At 42.2% G+C, this 20625-nt stretch overlaps 1 protein-coding gene across 1 annotated transcript in view; it reads right to left on the bottom strand.

Moving 5' to 3' along the window:
• LOC121873162 overlaps positions 1–20625 on the bottom strand; it is a 433416-nt gene that overhangs the window by 73292 nt on the left and 339499 nt on the right. The window contains exon 11 of the mRNA XM_042376488.1: positions 4246–4347. Within this exon, the coding sequence (XP_042232422.1) occupies positions 4246–4347 (102 nt within the window). The remainder of the gene's footprint in view (positions 1–4245; positions 4348–20625) is intronic.

Here is a 20625-nt window from a genome sequence, read left to right as displayed (position 1 = left end):
AGAAAACACTATTCATTTTCACTACTAAGTACTGTATGTTTAATATAATTTATTTTATTTTTATAATTACTGTATTGCCACACAGGCAGTTAAGTCAAAAAATTAATTAGCAGCAGTGAATGGGTTAAAATCTTACCTGTAGGATAAAATGAGAGAGTTAAAAAACTGTTTCAACTCCCACATACATGTCATCTATTAAACACCAAATCTAGTCTTTCAGCACACACTTGGGATGGTAATGAATACCATGCATATGATTTGAAATTGAAAGACAAACTGACACCGGAATGGATCAATCACATCTACTTCTATCCCCAAAACTATCAAAATACACACATTGCAGCATAGATTCTATGAGGATATATTGCAGTCATATTCAAGGCTTTGCACATGCACGTAAACAAAGTTTAAAAAAAAAAATTACCAGAGGTATCTATCTGGGTATAATAACAATGCAGTATTTGTGTCTATAAATACCATATCAATAAAATAAAAAGAAGTACAGTATACAATAATAAAGACTCCTGTCATTGATATAAATAACAAACAAGAAACAGATTTGTAGGAGGTGTCATGAATAAGAGAATGTAATGAAAAGTGCATGTCAAGATTAGAGTAGAGTAGAGTAGAGTAGTGTACGGTAGAGTACAGTAGAGTACAGTGCAGTACAGTACTTAGTTGCTCTCGAATTGAAATTATAGTAATATTGCCTTATGTTGCAATACGTACTACAGCCAATGAACAAGCCTAACTTACTCAGGATAAAAAAAAATACAGACAGAGTGAATAAGAACTAATACAAGAGAACCATATACATGTAAGTCACTGAATGAATTAACAAATGACAAAGTAAAGGATGATACACATAAAACAGACTGGAGGTGCTTAGGAGAGATTATTTTCGGTGAAACTGTGACAAGCTGAATGGATTCAAGTGGTTCCAATTTAATTTCAATATAACAGGATACAGTATACCAATATATCAACAAAGTGACTTGAGAGGTATGTGGATATTTCCTCAATTCTGAAAACTTCTAAATATTTACACTATCTTAAAGATAATTTTTATTTCTATGACTGAAATCAAATGAAACTCACTGAAATTCAACTCAACAACATTTATGATTATGCAGGTTTGGCAGGATGGTATGTCTCTAATGGCCAAGGAGTTGACTCAGCCAGCAGTTTCTAACATGCACCATGATTTTGGTTTGAGCAAGGACTGAGCATCTGTTCAACCCAACTTAGTATGGTACATATTTTCCATCTGAATTACATCTTTTCCAACCTATTTAGTGCAACTACAGTATAGTACTTCAATGTCTTCAGTGTACCAATTTCAACTTATTTAATGTACCCATTTCAACTTATTTTGTGCACCTATTTCAACTTACTTAATGCATGTATTTCAACTTATTTAGTCTACACTTGCTCCAAAATGTATCTTTACAGAGGGGTCTGATGAGTTTGAAAATGAACACCTCAACTCCCATTGTCCCGGTAGGGTTGTCAAAATCCTTCGTCCATTATGTCATATTACCTCATATAACATCGTAAAGATACTTTCTTGAATGAGTTCCTATTTCAACTCATTTAGTGCACCTAATTTAACTCATTTTCTGTAACTATTTCAACTTATTTAGTATACCTTTACTAGCTTACTTGTTGCACTATTCCAAATCCATTTACTTTGGGATGAAATAGTTAAAATTTCTACAATTATATCTACAGAAATACATATAAAGATGAATGTATCTGGAAGGTGCTGCAAAATAATCCATACCAAAAATGACACGAGTACATTTACACAAATTCAATTTTGGAAGGACACTGACAACAAACAAGGCAACAGGTGATTTAAACATTATGGTGCATTATGGAGTGAGTTATGCATACAGATCAAATGTATGTAAAACTGCTGAAGGATTGGTAGAAGTAAGGGCACTGTTGTTAAATAGTTTTTATATACACTATGTACTAAAATAATAACAGAATATTTAGAAATGAAAGAACTTACATAAAAAAGCAAGAAAACAATACAGACTTTGGGGACTAAAGTATTCCGATATCTGATCCTGTTTGAAGTGATGAAGCAACAATAAATTTGTCTTAATTCAATATCAGTCAAAAAAAGTGAGAGTAACCCCATACCTTATAAATGTTAAAAACAAGAATAGAGGGAAGCTAAAAGTAAAATGGAAGTGAAGACAACATGATAAAATTCAAGAATAAATGTGTCATAAACAAAAGCCTAAGCAAGTGTACAGCAGCAGCAGCAGCAGCAGCAGCAAGAGCAGCAGTGGCACCAATAATGTACATTAGCTTTATGTTCCTGGGAGACAACTTTCTTATTCCAAGAGAGACAATCATCACCGCTTTGAAGTTGGGAGAAGAGACACTCGATACACAAATTATACGGGGTAGACGGGGCGCGACATATTATATGCTTTGACAAAGTTCATTTGACCATTTTCAATAATAAAACAACAATACAAAGAACTTGTACAATGTAAGTTCTTTAAACTAAAGCTCCAATATGAACTAATATCGTTCAAGTCTCTCACCACCATATACTAAGCATGCTAAGTAGATATTGGATATGTAAAGGGACTAATAGTTGATTATTTAGTTTAAGCAAGCATTATGCTACTACAGTGGAAGACATTTGGCCTGCTCAATTACATATCTGCCATATGACCAGAACCCAGACCACCAAATAGACATAATCAAACATCAACCATTCATAAAGGTTTATGACTCTGGATACATTTACAAGTAATAAAATTTTTAGCAATAAGCCTCAGGTTTAGGTAGATTATTATTTGAAGGTGGAAATTTTTCTGCATGGAGAACTGAGGCACTTGTTGTAATATTGAAACAAATTTATTTTCGTATGCTAAGTGACTTATCCAACCGGTCAAAAAGTCTATATTTTGAGTGCCTGAGTAGCTACGGAATTTATGAAAGATACGACAAGTTACAAGTAGTCTGAGAACACATTGGATCTTCACTTCAACCTCTATATATGCTGCAAGTCTTAAAATTAATGACTGGAATATACTTAATGCATCAACAAGTTAAGCCAAGGCCAACAAAATTAACTTGGATATATATTTTCTTTTCTAAATCCAAAATTTATCAAAAGCTGGATTTAAATATTTACCCGCTATCAAAGATCACAAGCAGGATATGCTTTGATTTTCATGTGTTTAACCTGATAAACCTTTGTGACCCTTGGCATGAGTTTGTTTCAGGATTAGATAACTTGCCACAGACCTGATCACCTGCCATACTTGAAAAAAGTTGACCTAAAATTAAGATAAACAACAATCTGTTTCTTCTGGGATATTATAAGCTGAAACATCTCAGAAATAAATCACTAGAAGTTCTTTTAGAACACTACTAAACCTCAAAACAAGGGAATCTATACAATGTTTTTTGGGTGATTATGAACCTACACAAAATATTGTTAATGTTAACAGCTGAATTATGCCATTATTGCCATCAATCTTATATCTAGTATATATTGTAGTTACTAGTGAGGCTGGGACTCGGAGTATGTCTAGTGGACAAATGAGACAAAGTCTGTTTACTGTACCGACAATACTGATACTGTATTTCTATAACAAATGGACGAATGAAAATTTCTGAGCCCATAGGAAGGACTTTTGACCAAGTTCAAAATATGGAATACTGATATGGTCAATGCAATATTAAAACATAACGTTCAAAACTCGATTAAAATTTAAAATTACTTTAAACTGTCTTCTGACACTATCATAACTACACAGTCAGTTAAGTTTTCATTAATAAAACAGTTCAAAATTTTCTGAACAACCTATAATATAAAAATAAATAACTTGTAGCCACCCTGCAACATAATGGTAGAAGGCATCAGAATGAGAGAACTGTGTTACTTATGAGGATGCCTCATACTATAAACATAAATAGAAAGCTTCAAAATATTCTAAAGCAGTTTTAAGATAATCAAATAATCATCGATAAAATTTGAAGAACTTAATCTCATGTTGTGCATATTTTCCTTGTGGTACAATAAAATGTAGTTGCAATTAACAGACAATAACAGTAAATAAATAACAAAGAAGAAACTCTGGTTAAATGAGAAAAAGGCATTCACGTGTGGCTCATATTTCCTGCAGTCAGTGACTAAATAATTTACTTATGCATATCTACCCTTGTCTTGTCTCTGTATCTATTTTTTAGTATAATGTTAAACACCATTACCTCCACCAGTTGTTGCATCAATTGGGGAAGCAACAGCATCCTCAGTGCTGTTCATCTGTAATTCACTTCCGCCTTTGGAAGAGTTTTTTGGTCGACGTGAGCCTGTAAGAGAAACATTAATCAAAACAAATAAAATCGTTAGGAAACTCAAGAAAGACATACGTTAGATACTGTACATACAAAAGGATATGCAGTACAGTACTGTACTAGTTAACTTGGCATGAAAAAATAAAATTGAAAAAAGTTTTATTTACATTCTCTATGAGACCTGATGGTAATATTGGACGGAAAGCCTCTTCAAAACAGACAATAGCTTGTTTATACCATTTTTGGTGTTTCTTGCAAGTCCACATAACTTCATATTTGAGAGTGTCTTGCACATTCAAAAGACACGTATATAATTGTAAAAATATTTAAACAAGACATTACAAAATGGGTGTTATGTGTAAGAATGGGAAAGATGGATCATCCAACACTAACAATTAACAGGACAAACAATATACAGTACAGTTGAAGGGGCATATTGTACCACAACATGTGCTCAGCAAGGGTGACAGTGATGCAATTTCAATGTGCATTTAAAAACTGACCCTCTTTATAGCATAGGAAGTGAGACACTCTCCATGTGACACAGGGAGGAAGCGAGACACTCTCCATGTGACACAGGGAGGAAGTGAGACACTCTCCATGTGACACAGGGAGGAAGTGAGACACTCCATGTGACACATGGAGAAAGTGAGACACTCTCCATGTGACACAGGGAGGAAATGAAGCACTCTCTATGTGACACAGGGAGGAAGTGAGACACTCTCCATGTGACACAGGGAGGAAGTGAGACACTCTCCATGTGACACAGGGAGGAAGTAAGACACTCTCCATGTGACACAGGGAGGAAGTGAGACACTCCATGTGACGCATAAAGGAAATGAGACACTCTCCATGTGACACAGGGAGGAAGTGAGACTCTCTCCATGTGACACATAAAGGAAGTGAGACACACTCCATGTGACACAGGGAGGAAGTGAGACACACTCCATGTGACACAGGGAGGAAGTGAGACACTCTCCATGTGACACATGGAGGAAGTGAGACACTCTCCAGGTGACACAGGGAGGAAGTGAGATACTCCATGTGACACAAAGAAAATGAGACACTCTCCATGTGACACAGGGAGGAAGTGAGACACACTCTATGTGACACAGAGAGGAAGTAAGACACTCTCCATGTGACACATGGAGGAAGTGAGACACTCTCCATGTGACACATGGAGGAAGTGAGACACTCTCCAGGTGACACAGGGAGGAAATGAAACACTCTATGTGACACAGGGAGGAAGTGAGACACTCTCCATGTGACACATGGAGGAAGTGAGACACTCTCCATGTGACACATGGAGGAAGTGAGACACTCTCCAGGTGACACAGGGAGGAAGTGAGACACTCCATGTGACACATAAAGGAAATGAGACACTCTTCATGTGACACAGGGAGGAAGTGAGACACTCTCCATGTGACACATGGAGGAAGTGAGAAACTCTCCAGGTGAGACAGGGAGGAAGTGAGACACTCCATGTGACACATAAAGGAAATGAGACACTCTCCATGTGACACAGGGAGGAAGTGAGACACTCTCCAGGTGAGACAGGGAGGAAGTGAGACACTCCATGTGACACATAAAGGAAGTGAGACACTCTCCATGTGACACATGGAGGAAGTGAGACACTCTCCATGTGACACAGGGAGGAAGTGAGACACACTCCATGTGACACAGGGAGGAAGTGAGACACTCTCCATGTGACACAGGGAGGAAGTGAGACACTCTCCATGTGATACATGGAGGAAGTGAGGCACACTCCCTTTGACACATGAAGGAAGTGAGACACTCTCCATGTGACACATGGAGGACGTGAGACACTCTACATGTGACACAGGGAGGAAGTGAGACACTCTCCATGTGACACATGGGACACATGGAGGAAGTGAGACACTCTCCAGGTGACACAGGGAGGGAAGTGAGACACTCCATGTGACACAGGGAGGAAGTGAGACACTCCATGTGACACAGGGAGGAAGTGAGACACTCTCCATGTGATACATGGAGGAAGTGAGGCACACTCCCTTTGACACATGAAGGAAGTGAGACATTCTCATGACACATGGAGGACGTGAGACACTCTACATGTGACACAGGGAGGAAGTGAGACACACTCCCTTTGACACATGAAGGAAGTGAGACACTCTCCATGTGACACATGGAGGACGTGAGACACTCTACATGTGACACAGGGAGGAATTGAGACACTCTCCATGTGACATATGGAGGAAGTGAGAAACTCTCCATGTGACACATGGAGGAAGTGAGAAACTCTCCATGTGACACATGGAGGAAGTGAGACACACTCCATGTGACACATGAAGGAAGTAAGACACTCCATGTGATACATGGAGGAAGTGAGACACACTCCCTTTGACACATGAAGGAAATGAGACACTCTCCATGTGATACATGGAGGAAGTGAGACACACTCCCTTTGACACATGAAGGAAGTGAGAAACACTCCCTTTGACACATGAAGGAAGTGAGACACTCTCCATGTGATACATGGAGGAAGTGAGACACACTCCCTTTAACACATGAAGGAAGTGAGACACTCTCCATGTAACAATAGGAGGAAGTGAGACACTCTCCATGTGACACATGAAGGAAGTGAGACACTCTCCATGTGACACATGAAGGAAGTGAGACACTCTCCATGAAACAATGGGAGGAAGTGAGACACTCTCCATGTAACAATGGGAGGAAGTGAGACACTCTCCATGTGACACTTGAAGGAAGTGAGACACTCTCCATGTGATACATGGAGGAAGTGAGACACACTCACTTTGACACATGAAGGAAGTGAGACACCCTCCATGTAATGCAGGGAGGAAGTGAGACACTCCATGTGACACAGGGAGGAAGTGAGACACACTCCATGTGACACAGGGAGGAAGTGAGACACTCTCTATGTGACACAGGGAGGAAATGAGACACTCTATGTGACACATAGAAGAAGTGAGACACTGTCCATGTGACACAGGGAGGAAGTGAGACACTCTCCTTGTGACACATAAAGGAAGTGAGACACTCCATGTGACACAGGGAGAGTGAGACACTCCATGACACAGGGGAGGAAGTGAGACACTCCCTCCATGTGACACATAAAGGAAGTGAGACACCCATGTGACACAGGAGGAAGTGATATCTAGACACAGGAGGAAGGACACTTCCATGTGACACACATAAAGGAAGTGACTGTCCATGTGACACAGGAGAAGTGAGACACTCCATGTGACACAGGGAGGAAGTGAGACACTCTCCATGTGACACATAATGGAAGTGAGACACCTATGTGACACAGGGAGTGAAGTGAGACACACCCATGTGACACAGGGAGGAAGTGAGACACTCTCTATGTGACACAGGGAGGAATGAGACACTTCTATGTGACACACAGAAGAAGGAGACACTGTCCATGCAGGAGGAAGTGAGACACCTATGTGACACAGGAGGAAGTGAGTATTGACTTCCCATGTGACACATAGAGGAAGTGAGACACCTCCATGTGACACAGGGAGGAAGTGAGACTCTCTATGTGACAGGAGGAGTGAGACACTCCCATTGACACATGAAGGAAGTGAGATGACTCTCCATGTGACACAGGGAGGAAGTGAGACACTCTATGTGACACAGGGAGGAAGTGAGACACTCTCCATGTGACACAGGGAGGAAGTGAGACACTCTCCATGTGACACAGGAGATGAGACACCTACCAGTGTGACACAGGGAGGAAGTGAGACACTTCATGTGGACACAGGGAGAAGTGAGACTCACTATGTGACATTGGTGAGGAAGGAGACACTCACTATGTGACACAGGGAGGATGCGAGACACTCACTATGTGACACAAGGAGGAAGTGAGACACTCTCCATGTGACACAGGGAGGATGCGAGACACACTCCATGTGACACAGGGAGGAAGTGAAACACTCTATGTGACACAGAGAGGAAGTGAGACACTCTCCATGTGACACAAGGAGGAAGTGAGACACACTCCATGTGACACAGGGAGGAAGTGAGAAACTCCCATTGACACATGAAGGAAGTGAGACACTCTCCATGTGACACAGGGAGGAAGTGAACCACACTCCATGTGACACAGGGAGGAAGTGAGACACTCTCTATGTGACATATGGAGGAAGTGAGACAATATCCATGTGACACAGGGAGGAAGTGAGACACTCTCCATGTGACACAGGGAGGAAGTGAACCACACTCCATGTGACACATGAAGGAAGTGAGAAACTCTCCATGTGATACATGGAGGAAGTGAGACACTCTCCATGTGACACAGGGAGGAAGTGAGACACTCTCCATGTGACACAGGGAGGAAGTGAGACAATATCCATGTGACACAGGGAGGAAGTGAGACACTCTCTATGTGACACAGGGAGGAAGTGAGACAATATCCATGTGACAGGGAGGAAGTGAGACAATATCCATGTGACAGGGAGGAAGTGAGACACTCTCCATGTGACACAGGGAGGAAGTGAACCACACTCCATGTGACACATGAAGGAAGTGAGAAACTCTCAATGTGACACTGGGAGGAAGTGAGACACTCTCCATGTGATACATGGAGGAAGTGAGACACTCTCCATGTGACACAGGGAGGAAGTGAGACACTCTCCATGTGACACAGGGAGGAAGTGAAACACTCTCTATGTGACACAGGGAGGAAGTGAGACAAGATTCATGTGACACATGAAGGAAGTGAGAAACTCTCCATGTGACACAGGGAGGAAGTGAACCACACTCCATGCACACATGAAGGAAGTGAGACACTCTCCATGTGACACAGGGAGGAAGTGAGACACTCTCCATGTGACACAGGGAGGAAGGAAGACAATATCCATGTGACACAGGGAGGAAGTGAGACAATATCCATGTGACACATGAAGGAAGTGAGAAACTTCCATGTGACAGAGAGTGACACTCATGTGACACATGAAGGAAGTGAGACACTCTCCATGTGACACAGGGAGGAAGTGAGACACTCTCCATGTGAAACAGGAAGGAAGTGAGACACTCTCCATGAAACAGGAAGGAGCGAGACACTTTATGTGACACATAGAGGAAGTGAGACACTCTCATGTGAAACAGGAAGGAAGTGAGACACTCTCCATGTGAAACAGGAAGGAAGTGAGACACTTCATGTGAAACAGGAAGGAAGTGAGACACTCTCTATGTGACACAGGGAGGAAGTGAGACACTCTATGTGACACATAGAAGACCGAAAGGAAGTGAGACACTCTAAACAGGAAGGAAGTGAGACACTTATGTGACACAGGGAGGAAGTGAGACACTCTCTATGTGACACAGGGAGGAAGTGAGACACACTCCATGTAACAATGGGAGGAAGTGAGACACTCTCCATGTGACACATGAAGGCAGTGAGACACCTCCATGTAACAATGGGAGGAAGTGAGACACTCTCCATGTGACACATGAAGGAAGTGAGACACCTCCATGTAACACAGGAGGAAGTGAGACACTCTCCATGTAACAATGGAGGAAGTGACACTCTCCATGTGACACAGGGAGGAAGTGAGACCTCCATGTAACAATGGAGGAAGTGACACTCTCCATGTAACAGGGAGGAAGTGAGACACCTCCATCTAACACAGGAGGAAGTGAGACACCTCCATGTAACAATGGGAGGAAGAGACACTCATGTGACAGGAGGAAGTGAGACACTCTCATGAAAATGGAGGAAGTAGAAATCTCCATGTGACACATGAAGGAAGTGAGACACCTCCATGTAACACAGGAGAAGGAGACACCTCCATGTAACAATGGGAGAAGTGAGACACTCTCCATGTGACACATGAAGGAAGTGAGACACCCTCCATGTAACACAGGGAGGAAGTGAGACACCCTCCATGTAACAATGGGAGGAAGTGAGACACTCTCCATGTAACACATGAAGGAAGTGAGACACCTCCATGTAACAATGGGAGGAAGTGAGACACTCTCCATGTGACACATGAAGGAAGTGAGACACCCTCCATGTAACACAGGAGGAAGTGAGACACCCTCCATGTAACACAGGGAAAGTGAGACACCCTCCATGTAACACAGGAGGAAGTGAGACACTCTTCATGTAACAATGGGAGGAAGTAAGACACTTCCATGTGACACATGAAGGAAGTGAGACACTCTCCATGTAACACAGGAGAAGTGAGACACCCTCCATGTAACACACAGGAGGAAGTGAGACACTTCCATGTAACACAGGAGGAAGTGAGACACTCTATGTGAAACAGGGAGGAAGTGAGACACACTCCATGTAACAATGGGAGGAAGTGAGACACTCTCCATGTGACACATGAAGGCAGTGAGACACCTCCATGTAACAATGGGAGGAAGTGAGACACTCCATGTGACATGAAGGAAGTGAGACACCTCCATGTAACACAGGAGGAAGTGAGACACTCTCCATGTAACAATGGGAGGAAGTGAGACACTCTCCATGTGACATGAAGAAGTGAGACACTCTCCATGTGACACATGAAGGAAGTGAGACACTCTCTCCATGTAACACAGGAGGAAGTGAGACACTCTCCATGTAACACAGGAGGAAGTGGAGACCTCCATGTGACAATGGGAGGAGGAGACACTCTCCATGTGACACATAAAGGAAGTGAGACACTCTCCATGAGACACATGAGGCAGGTGAGACACCTCCATGTAACAATGGGAGGAAGTGAGACACTCTCCATGTGACACATGAAGGAAGTGAGACACCCATGAACAGGGAGGAAGTGAGACACTCTCCATGTAACAATGGGAGAAGTGAGACACTCTCCATGTGACACATGAAGGAATGTGAGACACCCTCCATGTAACACAGGAGAAGTGAGACACTCTCCATGTAACAATGGGAGGAAGTGAGACACTCTCCATGTGACACATGGAGGAAGTGAGACACTCTCCATGTGACACAGGGAGGAAGTGAGACACTCTCCATGTGACACAGGAGGAAGGTGAGACACTCTCCATGACACAGGGAGGAAGTGAGACACACTCCATGTGACACAGGAGAAGTGAGACACCCATAACAATGGGAGGAAGTGAGACACTCTCATGTGACACATGAAGGAAGTGAGACACTTCCATGTGACACATGAAGGAAGGAGACACCCTCCATGTAACACAGGGAGGAAGTGAGACACTTCCATGTAACAATGGGAGGAAGTGGACACTCTCCATGTGACACATAAAGGAAGTGAGACACTCATGTGACAGGGAGGAAGTGAGACACTCTCCATGTGACACATAGAGGAAGTGAGACACTCTCCATGTGACACAGGGAGGAAGTGAGACACTCCATGTGACACAGGAGGAAGTGAGACACTCTCCATGTGACACAAAGAGGAAGTGAGACACTCTCCATGTGACACAAAGAGGAAGTGAGACACTCTCCATGTGACACAGGGAGGAAGTGAGACACTCTCTATGTGACACAGGGAGGAAGTGAGACACTCCCATTGACACAGGAAGGAAGTGAGACACTCTCCATGTGACACAGGGAGGAAGTGAGACACTCTCCATGTGACACATGGAGGAAGTGAGACACTCTCCATGTGATAAAGGGAGGAAGTGAGACACTCTCCATGTGACACAAAGAGGAAGTGAGACACTCTCCATGTGACACAGGGAGGAAGTGAGACACTCATGTGACACATGGAGGAAGTGAGACACTCTCCATGTGACACATGGAGGAAGTGAGACACTCTATGTGACACATGAAGGAAGTGAGACATTCACTATGAAACATAAGGTAAGGGACTCACAATGTAAGACATACATGTACCATATGGGAAGTGAAACATTCACTACAAGACAAAAAAGGATTGACCAATTATGTATCAGACCGAGGAAAATAATCAGGCACTCTAATGAGAGATGATGGATTTGAGGCACTCTGTGTATAACATGATGGATGTGAGGCACTCTGTGTATAACATGATGATGAGGCACTCTGTGTATAACATGATGGATGTGAGGCACTCTGTATAATAATGGATGGAGAATTGTAACATGATGGATGAGGCACTCTGTGATAACATGATGGATGTGAGGCACTCTGTGTATAACATGATGGATGTGAGGCACTCTGTGTATAACATGATGGATGTGAGGCACTTGTGTAAACATGATGGATGTGAGGCACTCTGTGTATAAATGGAGAGCAAAATGATGGATGTAGGCACTGTATAAGATGATGGGCCTTGTAAACATGATGGATTGAGGCACTTGTAAACATGATGGATGGAGGCACCTGTGTATAACATGATGGATGAGGCACTCTGTGTATAACATGATGGATGTGAGGCACTCTGTATAACATGATGGATGTGAGGCACTCTGTGTATAACATGATGGATGTGAGGCACTCTGTGTATAACATGATGGATGTGAGGCACTCTGTGTACTTATAACATGATGGATGTGAGGCACTCTGTGTACTGTATAACATGATGGATGAGGCACTTGTGTATAACATGATCGATGTGAGGCACTCTGTGTATAACATGATCGATGTGAGGCACCTGTGTATAACATGATGGATGTGAGGCACTCTGTGTATAACATAATGGATGTGAGGCACTTGTGTACTGTATAACATGAAGGGTGTGAGGCACTCTGTGTATAACATGATGGATGTGAGGCACCTGTGTATAACATGATGGATGTGAGGCACTCTGTGTATAACATGATGGATGAGGCACTCTGTGTATAACATGATGGATGTGAGGCACTCTGTACTGTATAACATGATGATGAGACTCTGTGTACTGTATAACATGATGGATGAGGCATCTGTATAACATGACTATGAGGGCACTCTGTGTATAACATGATCGATGGAGGCACTCTGTGTATAACATGATGGATGTGAGGCACTCTGTGTATAACATAATGGATGTGAGGCACTCTGTGTACTGTATAACATGAAGGATGTGAGGCACTCTGTGTATAACATGATGGATGTGAGGCACTCTGTGTACTGTATAACATGAAGAATGTGAGGCACTCTGTGTATAACATGATGGATGTGAGGCACTCTGTGTACTGTATAACATGATGGATGTGAGGCACTCTGTGTATAACATGATGGATGTGAGGCACTCTAAGACATAAAGGATTCTATACAAAGGCCAATAACACTGAATACAAAAATCTGACCATTTTTATCCTTTGAGAAACTTGTGTAACTGGTTCTAATTTAGATTGGTTAGGTTAATTTGGGTTTAGTTAAATTAGATTTAATATAATTGGGTTATGATAAATTAAATTCGTTCGGGTCAAATTAAGTTAGGTTATTGTTAAGAAGAAGCTAAAAGGAAGGAACTGGACACATTGTGTACAAAGAAAACGAATTGACAAATAAAAGACAACTAAACATGTGACCTCATTTACACACAGCACAATCTCATTAAATATCAAGTAAAAAAATAAAAATAAAACAAGATGTATTTATTAAAAAGGAAAATAAAGACTTCCTAAAAATTCTTTAAAATGGTGATAAAGGATGGTAGGGTATTGGTCAAGAAGGACAGTGACTTAGGCAGGCTAGGTATTGATGACATGTGGGTGCACTCAACACCACCCAGAATCTCCCCAAAAAAAACCACACACACACACACTTTTTTTTACTCTTAATGCAAGGTGGTAGGAAATGTGCAACATACATCTTTTATGTGTTGTCACCCCTTCATTATTACTAATGTAAACAATGATTTCTGCTATAGAACAACCCATCCACAGGTTGGCTTAACCTTGGTGGCTTTACCTTGTCCCAAACCTAACTTAATGCCATGCTCTCATCCACACACAGTTACCCCCTGGAGGTCTATCCCTATACTTATGGTGCATCCTCCCACCTAATTCTTGGTTTTCCACCACCCTCCTATAACCCACCTCTGATTCTGAACATCTACCAATAAGTACGAGGTCCCGTAAGGTCAATTATTTTTAAAATCCGACATAAGTACAACTCGTTCATAGCATTTACATATGAGAACTAGTTTGTGTGACGTAGAGGAGAGGCAGAGCGACACTGGGGAGTGATGCATCGCACCCAGCTACGTGCCTTGAGGGAGTGGGAGCATCAGTACACTTTACCCTCATCGCCTTAACTTGTGTGATCAAGTGCAAACTGTTGTTTTTTGCTTATTAACTCTTTTTTGGCCCTCATCATGGCTCCCAAATGCAAACCTGATGTAAGGGATAGTAGTGCATCCAAGAAAAGGAAAACAATTACAATGGAAGTGAAAGTTGGTGTAATTAAATGTTCTGAAAAAGGTGAAACACCCTTAGTGATTGGTAAGGCATTGGGTTTCAGTCATTCAATGGTCACGGCAATTTTGAAATGCAAAAGAGAAAATTCTTGAACATGTTAAAGGATGTACACCAATGAACTCAACTGTGATAAACATGGTGATGAAAGTGTTGGAGAAGATTTTGTTGCTGGTAAGGGTTGGTTTAACCGGTTCAAGGCAAGTGCAAACTTACATACTGTAACATTAAAGTAGTCACCCAAAAAAGTCCTGTCGCGAACCACGAACCCTGAGATTCAGACTCGTGAACCAGAAGCAGTAGACACTGATACATTATTCTGTCCATAAATGCTTCAGATTCAAGAGTCTGAATCTCAGGATCGTCGCTTGACAAATTCTGGGTGACTCTTCAAGCAAAGCAGCTAATCCAAATGAAGTTGCAGCAAGTGAATTTCCTGATGCTTTAGCTAAAATAATTGAAGAAAGGGGTTATTGTGCTGAACAAGTTTTTAATATTGATGAGATTGGTTTATTTTGGAAAGGGATGCGAAACGCCACGTATCTTTTCAAAACATAAAAAAACAGCACCAGGGCATAGAGCTGCTGGGGGCAATGCTGCTGGGGACTACAAACTAAAACCTTTGCTTGTCTACCAGTCAGAAAATCCTAGAGCTTTGAAGGGTGTTTTCCAGGCAGCACTTCCAGTTATCTGGAAATCTAATAAGAAGGCTTGGGTGACATTGGCCCTTTTGGTGTTTCCTTAATCATTTTGTGCCTGAGGTGGAGCAATATTGTATATCAATGTCAAAACCTTTTAAAATTCTATTGGTTCTTGACAAGGCACCTGGCCACCATGAAGTTTTAGATGATGTTCATCCAAACATTAAGGTTGCTTCAAGTATATAAGGGATTCATTCGTCCTAACTTGGAGTACTGCTCTCATATCTGGGGTGGCTCTTCATCTGTCCAACTGTTAGATAGGGTGGAATCAAAGGTATTTCATCTTATTAACTCTCCTCCTTTAGTTGATAATCTCTCTTCCTTTTCTCTTCGCCTCAATGTTGCTTCACTCTCTCTCTTTTACAGGTACTTTAACGGGCAATGTTCGGTGGATTTGGCATCCTGTGTACCACCGGTAAGGCTGTGGGCTCATAACACACGTCTTGCCCAAGGTGATCACCGTTTCTCTGTCACACTAGAATAACCATTTATAATACATCCTTCTTTCCTCACAAAGCCAAACTGTGGAATGCTCTGCCTTCTTTTGTGTTTCCACACTCATACAATCTGTCTCACTTCAAAAAAGTTGGTTTTCCAGTATCTTCGTGGTGTAGATTAATATATTCATTTTCTTTTCTATTTCAAATTTGTTTATACTCTTATTTTTCCGCCCCCTAGGCCCCATTGTGGGTCGATGAACCTCTGCCCTGGTGGGCTATTCCCCGAAAAAAAAAATATATACATATATATACAGTAATACCCCGCTTAACGCAGTTCGCTTAGCGCGTTTTACCGTATCAGCGGTGCCTCACCAGAGCCGAACTTTCGCCAAAAAGCGGGTTTTTTCCGGCGTATCACCTTGGCGAGTGTCGGCTCGAGGCAGCTATTTTTAGATTACTTCCGCCTGCTCCGCCTCCTCCCTCCGCTTGGGCAAGCAGCTGTAAGGTGCGCCAATACTGCTCTCTGTTCGTTATCACTGGCGTCTATATGCCATGCTCCGGACTTGATTGAGGTGGTGCATCCCTACCCCCCCTCTGCTAGCTGTAATTACAGCTTTAAAAGTATTATAGCGTGTCCACCGGAGGAGGAGAGCGACCTAGCCGCGGCAGTTTCATCCCTCCAGGCCACTCCGTGTATACGTGAACCCATTGTTCTGTGAAATGGCTTCCGCCGGACCACCACCGCCACCAGAGAGAGACCTTTCCTTACCTGGACCCAGCCACCCTAAGCCCAAGAAGACACGCCGTGGTCTAAGCTACGAAGTGAAGTACCAGATCATTCAAGATTTGGAGAAAGGAACACGGCAAGTTGATCTCGCGCGCCAGCATGGCGTCAACGAATCTACGATTCGCACTATCAAGAAGGATGCAGCCAAGATCAAAGAGCACATGAAAATCACAAAGACTGCAGGTGCTTCAACGATCAGGTATTGCCAGAACAGGGTGCTGGCAAAAGTGGAAAATTTGCTGGCGAGTTATTTGATTCGTCAGGCGCAAGGCAACATGGCGGTTGACACGCGCTCAGTGCAGGAGTACGCACGTGACCTATACGCAGCAGTGTCACGTAAGCTGGGAATTGCACAGCCCAAACCCTTCAATGCTTCCTCTGGTTGGCTGCATAGGTTTAAGAAGAGGAACAAGATCACCAACATCAACATTGGTGGTGAGAAAGCGAGTGCTGACCGTGTGGCGGCTAGAGATTTTCCTCCGTTCTTACGTGAGATTATGGAGGAAGGACAGCACACCGACGACCAGGTGTTTAACATGGACGAATCTGGTCTTTTCTGGAAAAAGCTACCATCCAAGACCTTCGTTGTAAAGAATGCCAGCAAGATTCGGGGCCGGAAGATGCAGAAGGAATGCATCACCGTCCTGTTTACCACCAATGCCTCAGGTACCTGTAAACCAAAGTTATCGGTGATTCACACAGCCCGCAAGCCGCACGCCTACAAGAATATGGACATGAACAAGCTTAATGTCCACTGGCTAACCTCACATAAGGCGTGTATGTCCTCTTCTCTGTCCCTCTTCTGGTTTGACGACTGTTTTGTTCCTGACGTGCAGAAATTATGCGAGCAACAGAATGTTCCATTCAACATTTTGTTGCTCCTTGACAACGCACCTGGACACTCGCCCCTACTTATGGATTGTCACCCCAACGTAAAAGTGGTCTTCCTTCCTCCCAACACTACGTCATTAATCCAGCCCATGGACCAGGAGTTGATCTGCAATGTGAAAGCTGCATACTCTGCAAAGAAGTTCAAGCTCCTGAACGACTCTACCAACACCAAGGATGAGTTGCGTAAGCTGGGTGACACCGACAGCGAGAGTAAAAGCGACGAGGACAAGGAACAAGAGGTGGCGACTCAAGAAGTTCTCGTCAAACAATTTTGGAAGAAGTTTAACGTCAAACAAGCTGTAGACTTCTTGGTGGAGGCATGGGATCAGCTGTCTATTGCTACGATTCGTCACGCATGGAGACATGTGTTGCATGGCATACCAGGTGAGAGGAGGAGTGAACCTGTGACTGGTGAGGTTCAGACTGTTGCAGTAGCAGTGGACCTTGCCAGAAAAGCTCGCTCAATATTACAGCTGAAGGCTTCTCCGAGACCACCAACGAAGACATCCTGGAGGTGATCAGAGATCCTGAAGTGACTGCCGACGAGATGTTGGAAGAAGATCACGTCAGTGAAGAGGAGGAAGAAGGTGCGTCATTCTCCGAAGAACACAATTTAAGTCATAGTGATATTAAGGGTGCCATGGAGTGTGCAGAGAAAATGAAGTCCTTCCTTTCCCGCGACAATGACGATGACCGCTATGAAGTCTTCCATACCCGGCTGGTGCAGGCTATGGAGCTGTACATCACGGTGTATCAAGACAACATAAACACCAGCCGTCAAAAAAGCATAACCGAGCTCTTCGCCCGCAACCCACCACAGCCAGCCCAAGCCAGTGATAGTGACAGAGATAGAGACAGTGAAGATGACTTTGAGGGATTTGTCAAGGAGGCCATAACAAGTGTGGGTGACAGTGATGGTGACTCACCTGAGGGCCAGTAGCCTGCCCTCTGCCTTGGAACCAGCCTCCATCCCATTACGCCGACCCATCTCTTCTACTAACGTAAGTGTTCAACATAACTTTTAGTTTTCCTAACTTAACCTTTATTTTTCCTAACCTAACCTCTTCTATATTACTTGTTTTTTCATACCCTCATAAAGTTAAGATAAAATTTTTACTACAACATAGTTATGTGTCGTCAAAAAGTGGAGTTTGGGTGTCGGGCCAGTTTCTATTGGAATTAATCCCATATGTTCTGTTGTTCACTTAGCGCGGTTTTCACTTAACACGGTACCCTGTGGGTTTTATTGACCGCGTTAAGCGGGGTACTACTGTATATATAATATAAACGATCAAAATACTTCGCTTTAAAGATATCCATCGAATAGCCATCAATATCCATTGGTTGGAAATTACTTTTATCTCTAGTGCAAACATTGGGTTGTATATATACATACAGTGGTCCCTCGGTTAACGAACGCCTCGGTTAACAAAATTTCGGTTAATGAATTACCTTCCATAAGAATCTTCATTTCGGTAAACGAACATAAATTCGGTTAACAAAATTCTTACGAAAATATTTTGACATGCTTTGGCCTGCTCACCAGCTGGAAGATTAGTCCACCAATAGAGAAATCGGTTCTAGGGCTTACATTCGTTAAAATTGGAGTAAATATCAAGAAGGTTGTACTATTCAATAATTTCCTAAGTTTTATATTAAAATGTTTAGTCATTTTAACACCTATTTAACATAATTGCAGCACAGGGAACTAGTTTTTGGTGCGCCCATCAGCCACTTCACTCACCCACCAAGGCCTCAGTTTGTATCTCTGTTCAGTGGAGGAAACATCTTGCTTGTGGGTCTCTTGAACACAAGAGTATTTTTACATTTTTACAGTACAATTATTGGTCATTCTGAAATTTATTTAACATATTGACAATATATAGTGCAGTGCAGTGTTGATTTAAAGAAAATAATCATGAATTACACCTAGTGAACTTAAAATTTTATGGGTGAAATGACGGCATCAAACATGGGGTGATTTCTTTTCCACCCCCACTCCCTTCTCTTCTCCCTTCTCCTCCACCCCGACTTCAATTTCCATCATCATCATCATCATCATCAACCAGGAGCCTTCTACATACACACCTCAAAGTAAGTGTACTTTACTGCATTTTTTTTTTTTTTACTTTGTATGTAATTTTCGGTGAGCTGGAGCCAATTAACCAAAATCCCATTGAAACAATGGTTTCCGTTAACGAACGCCCTTCTGGAACGAATTGTGTTCGTTAACCGAGGGACCACTATACTCAAATTAATTGCTGTCTTGCAAGGATTCCAGCAATGCAAATTATATTTTTCAAAGTTACGTCATTAACAGTTTATAAGGAAACAAATCTTCACCCTAGGCATGACGCATTTCTACCTTCACTTGTAAACCTACCCACTCGCCGCCACACAGCCAACCTGCGCACTGAAGCCCTGTGTTTGATTCTTGTCGATCATAAACCCACCATCGCATGGCTCCGCGATTATTGGCCAGCATCGTATATTGTACTTATCGTACTTATCATCAGTGTTTTGTTTTTTTCAATTATACAGTGAGAGGACAGCACTAACATTTAGATTGAACTGTGTTATGGTGACTGTGAAGTGATATTTTCTGTGTTTTTGTGAATGTAAAGGGCTTCGCTTCTGTTTTCGTGAACATGTGTTAAGTGCGTGCTGGCCAATATCATTGTGCTTATGTTGTTATCCCTGTTTTTGTTCTATCCATAATGCGACGCCTAGCTTAAACCTAGGTATGTGAATGCCTAGCATTAACTAGCCAGGCCAACATACAGGCAATTAAAACATCTAATAATTACTTACAAATTCGTAAGATTAGGAGGATACGTCGCTACCTGGCATTTAATTGCAATTCTCAAAACCGCCTCCCGCACTGCCATCGTCATCTTCTTGCCCGGCGAATGAGCTGTAAATACGCACAGAGAGGGTGCCGCTAATTTTTGTTGTAATAACTGAAATACTAAGTGCCACGTGGATTATGTGTGTGTATATATATATATATATATATATATATATATATATATATATATATATATATATATATATATATATATATATATATATATATATATATATATATATATATATATATATATATATATATATATATATATATATATATATATACAGTGAACCCTCACTTTAAGCG

Source organism: Homarus americanus, unplaced genomic scaffold (genome assembly GCF_018991925.1).
Source record: "Homarus americanus isolate GMGI-L3 unplaced genomic scaffold, GMGI_Hamer_2.0 scaffold32929, whole genome shotgun sequence".
Taxonomy (NCBI): Eukaryota; Metazoa; Arthropoda; class Malacostraca; order Decapoda; family Nephropidae; genus Homarus; species Homarus americanus.
The sequence above is the reverse complement of the archived record's forward strand: the minus strand, read 5'-3'. Positions and strand labels throughout refer to the sequence as shown.